Raw genomic sequence first — 4707 nt, 5'->3', positions numbered from 1 at the left:
GCATTTTTAACCAAAAACGCCTTTAATAAGCCTATGAAATTTTTTGGTGGAATTATTAAAGGTGTTTCTTGTAGAAAACGCCTTCAATAATCGTATACATTTTTTATAAGGGGATTATTGAAGGTGTTGTCTACCAAAAATACTTTCAGTAATTTCCTATCAATTTTTTTAACGAAATTATTCAAATCATTTTTTGTCAAAAACGCATTTAGTATTCACTCAAAATTTTAAGAGAAGATTATTCAAGACGTTTTAGTTGATAAACACTAATTTGAATATTTAGTGGCATTTTGATAATAAATGCCTTAAGTTATACAAAAACACGAAAGCTAGCGACGTTTTGTAAGTGTAACGTCGCTACAAAACTGTCACCAATCATCCATTTTCTTGTAGTGAATGAAATTTTTTCTAATAATGAAGTCAATATTGTCTTCACACATAAACACTTGACAGTTAGAAATTAGAACCTGAAATTAATCAAATATAATTTAGAAATTTCACATGCAATAAAGACATGTTTGAGTGACGTGCGTTCCATTTTCCTAGCTAATATGGCCAACAAATGAAATGTGCAAACAATTTTTTTTTTATGCTAAAGGCTTAGAAAATTTTCTATTCATAATCGGATTCAAAAATTATTTTAGTGAATAATGAAAGATCATCTGCGCAAATTAACTTGGATATGGATTAAGGCACAATAATTTTGTTTAAGCACAACCAGACAAAAACATAAATAAAAAAACAAAATTAAAATCATCTTAAAGGTGGACAAATGTGGCTTACGTGTGCAAATCTAGTGTGCTAATGTTTGTTTAACAAGTAATATCATACCATTGATACTTTTTGTCTTCACATTGTTTCCAACTACATCTCAATAAAGGTCGTGACAAGTGTTGCAAATTAACTTTACCAAGTATTTTTAAAAAAAAAGATTTTTAGACTTTATTTAGTTTTTTTTAATTAATTCAAATAGATTTATTTATATCAGATTTAATAAATTTATGAAAAATTATTTGATATTGTAAAATATTAAATACTTATTTCAATTTATTTAGAAAGACTGAATTATACAGATTTGAAATAATGTTATTTTGTTAGTTTTGACAATTGAATAATATTCATCCATTTTTTAAATTTAAATGATATAATCATAATAAAATAAAATATTTATAATTTAATTTCATACAATAAAAATATCAAATGATTTTTTTTATTTTTTATAAAAATTAAGGACTTATTTGTTGGTGATCAAATTTTAAATTTTCAAAATTGAATGATTAAAATAAAAATTTTAAAAATAAAGTGATTGAAATTTTTTTAAAAAAAATTTATATTGCCATATGACTTTTAGATGACGAAGTGGTGTCATGTGGCTCCTGACAACTACATAATAATACCATATCAGCATGTTGTTAGATGCTAATGGCTTAATGACAAAAAAAAAAAATACTTACTCAAATTTAATTGACTAAATTAAAAATTTAATACTCAAATAAACATTTTAAAAAGGCCCAAAAAATTGAGTGTCTATTAGTTTATTTTACCCTATTATCTAAACCAGGATCAAATGCACTAGTTAATATTTTCCTTGTTTTATTTGTGCCTAATTAGGAATACTTACACTCTGAAATCTTCTTTTAATTGAATTTAATTATAGTTTATATTTAATGAATTGTCACTATATAAATTTTATATCTTATTAATAAATTAAATGATGTCACTTCATTAATAAATAAATATCAATTTTTAAAATAAATATGCAAAAAAATTAATATTTTTTTAAAAATTTACTAATAAATAAGAAGGCATCATTTGATTCATCTCGCTCACGAGATGGTATCATCTTATTCATTAATAATATATAAAAATTATACACTAACAATGTATCAAATATAAACCTATCTAATTTAAAGTAATATATTTAACACCAATTAATTATTAGTGTTTGAACAAATTAAATTCACAAGTTTTATATAATAAAAAAAATTTGAGGACAAGTGATGTTAGGGTTCAAAATCGATTATCATTTCATGATTCAATCTACTTTTAGCTGACAAGAAATTACTCCTAAAGTAACAAGAAAAAAAAAAGACCAATCAAATGCATGAATCCGTCCATCATTAATCAAATCAATATTCTTTGTTGCAATGTTTGATCTCACAATCTCTTTAGATAAATGTTTTGTGGGTACTTTGTGATGCTCAAATATGCAACATTCTTACATACATGATGTAGATAATGATACTCATGATGCCCCTTATGCATATATACGTACCAAAAATTTCTGTTCTTTCCAATTTATTCAAGGAATATCGAAAAGGTATGATGGCTCTAGTTCATTTTCTAAGTAGTTTGGTTTATAAAATACTGCAGATCCTACCGTATCAAAGATCATATCTTCAATATTTATGTCGCAGGCTGAAAGTCCACCATCACCGGTAGTTGTTGTAATAACACTATGATCACCTTGGATTGGATCCGGTGGAATGCTGTTGGTGTTTTGCCAATCTTGAAGTTCATCAAAGGAACGCAATGAAGCGAATTTGGAAGCCATGTCATCTAAAACTCGAGACGATGTGCTCGAACAAGAATTTGCAGGTTCAGATGCATTACCCTCTAGGATGCTCAATGCATTAGATAGATCAGAATACTCAATGTTTGCATCAACACTAACGCCAACGTCATCACCTACGTTTCCATGATCTGCTGACACCGGAGAAAGTACTATATTCGACAAATCTAAGCAATTTAAAGGTGTTGTGAGTGGATCAGAAATATTATCCAGCCAATAATCTGATGTGTCTGGTGCTATTGATGCATTATTTCCCTGACAACTTGATGTAGGGTGGCAAATTGTAGCAGTAGAACTTTCACTATCGGCACTAGCATTGCTAGTATTACCGTTAAATGACATTGGTTGCAAGCTTGAAAAAGCTCTTAGGGGATCAAGATCAAAACATTGCAATGTCGTGACCCTAGTGGCTAACTTATTGAGTAGCAGAGCTGAAGCTGAGGTAGACCTTGATGATGTTGGCTGCTGTGGGGGTTCAGATTCTTTTGATGTTGCATTTTCTTCATGAATGATCATGGGGTCGGTATTGACCACAGTATTGTTGGAATTTTCACTGGATGAGGCGCCAGGAGTGGTGCCAACAGGCTTGTGAGTCACCGGATCTATACCCATATTAACTAACCGTTTTTTGAGATGAGCGTTCCAATAGTTCTTAATCTCATTGTCTGTCCTCTTTGGTAAGTGCCTGGCTATCGCTGCCCACCTTGAAGAAAGAAAAACTATATAGGTGAGATTGATCATGACAACAACCCATAAAACTAAACACTTAAAAAAAAACATAATTAATCTCTTAAAAGGACAAAAAGGCAGTACTGATTCGAAGGATCTCATTTTTCATTCATGCTCATGCATGCTTGAAAGACAAAAATTTGCATCTCATCATATTTAACTATCTAGAACCCAAAACTTAAAGTAATTAATTCATGTAATTATAACTAAGAGGTGACATTCAGCGTACTAGTTTTGGATTAACATCTCATCATCTAAAATCCTTTCTTTTATCCATAAATTATGACTTCTTTTATAAAAAAACAACCGACTCTCCTCATTTGTCTCTTTGCTTTTATTTTTTTAAGAAGATGTTAGAGATTAATTATTAAGTATGATAATGTAAATATATACAATATTCTAGAGAAAACTAAAGTTAAAACAATGAATTCATTTAAAAACATTTTCTATTAAATTTGCTGTTTTTGGTCTAAGTTTAGCAAGAATATAGTAATATTTTTGCGTTGTCAATGAAAAGCTTTGCTGTCACCTGTTGCCTAATGCAGCATGAAGTTCAATGATGGATTGAGCTTCCTCCGAGGTGAAGTCTCCTCTCTTAACACCAGGTCTCAGATAATTTAGCCATCTCAGTCTACAGCTCTTCCCACATCTTCGAAGACCTGAAAATCAACAAAGAAACATGATCAGGTTCTATAAAATAAAGACAATTGATGCATCAAGTCATGGAAGAACAAAAACAGAAAAGACCTAACCAGCTTTCTCAGGCAGGGAACGCCAACCTCCTTCACCGTGTTTTTGTATGTAAGCTATGAGATTCTGGTCTTCTTCAGCTGTCCAGGTTCCTCTCTTCAAATTATCTTCACTGTCTAATAAAGTCCTTCCCATTCTGATGAAACAAATTAAGGTGATTTTATGTGACAAAATCAATAACATAAATTCTCTATTTCTTGGATGAACTTTAGAAATGCTTCCTGGGAAAGTGAATCAGTGATGGAAAGAGTTTTACAGCAATGGTGGCTATCTTTGCCTCCCATTAGAGTTGAGACACAGTGATGAGTTGTTACTGAAGAGACAGAACTACAAGGAAATCGTTTATATAGAAATTAGAAATAAACGTATGTGTATCTGCCAACTGCCAACAGCCGCGTCGCGTCATTAGTTTGGTTTATAAACTTTTAGTTTAATTACCAAAAAAAGAAAAAGAAGTGCACGTGATACACAACATATTCTGAGGTCCATAATATACGTCTGGACCTTGTTTTTATGAGTTGTGCAGAATGTGTCGGTCGCAAGATAGTTTAGAGCCCTTCAACATTTCCTTTTTATTATCATCTTCATTATTGCTTTTTTCTTTTTTTTTTTGGTAAATATGAACACTGCAATTAGAAGAGCAAGGAATTCAACTT

The 4707-nt window shown here is 30.4% G+C and overlaps 1 protein-coding gene across 1 annotated transcript; it reads right to left on the bottom strand.

Moving 5' to 3' along the window:
• Positions 1–2266: 2266 nt before the first annotated feature.
• LOC111289455 (uncharacterized) lies at positions 2267–4351 on the bottom strand. The gene is made up of 3 exons (XM_022880512.2): positions 4054–4351; positions 3831–3960; positions 2267–3275 (listed from the first exon to the last, which is right to left on the bottom strand). The coding sequence occupies exons 1-3, from the start codon at positions 4232–4234 to the stop codon at positions 2303–2305; spliced, it is 1284 nt and encodes a 427-aa protein (XP_022736247.2). The 5' UTR covers positions 4235–4351; the 3' UTR covers positions 2267–2302.
• Between the last annotated feature and the right edge of the window lie 356 nt (positions 4352–4707).

The sequence above is a fragment of the Durio zibethinus genome, chromosome 17 (genome assembly GCF_047325235.1).
Source record: "Durio zibethinus cultivar Kanyao isolate XHJ-2024 chromosome 17, ASM4732523v1, whole genome shotgun sequence".
Classification (NCBI taxonomy): Eukaryota; Viridiplantae; Streptophyta; class Magnoliopsida; order Malvales; family Malvaceae; genus Durio; species Durio zibethinus.
The sequence above is the reverse complement of the archived record's forward strand: the minus strand, read 5'-3'. Positions and strand labels throughout refer to the sequence as shown.

Coding starts and splice junctions, on each gene's coding strand:
- LOC111289455 (XM_022880512.2), bottom strand. CDS start 4,234: ATGTTATTGATTTTGTCACATAAAATCACCTTAATTTGTTTCATCAGA. Junction 3,961..4,053: donor TTCCCTGCCTGAGAAAGCTG/GTTAGGTCTTTT, acceptor GTTGATTTTCAG/GTCTTCGAAGATGTGGGAAG. Junction 3,276..3,830: donor CATGCTGCATTAGGCAACAG/GTGACAGCAAAG, acceptor TCTTTCTTCAAG/GTGGGCAGCGATAGCCAGGC.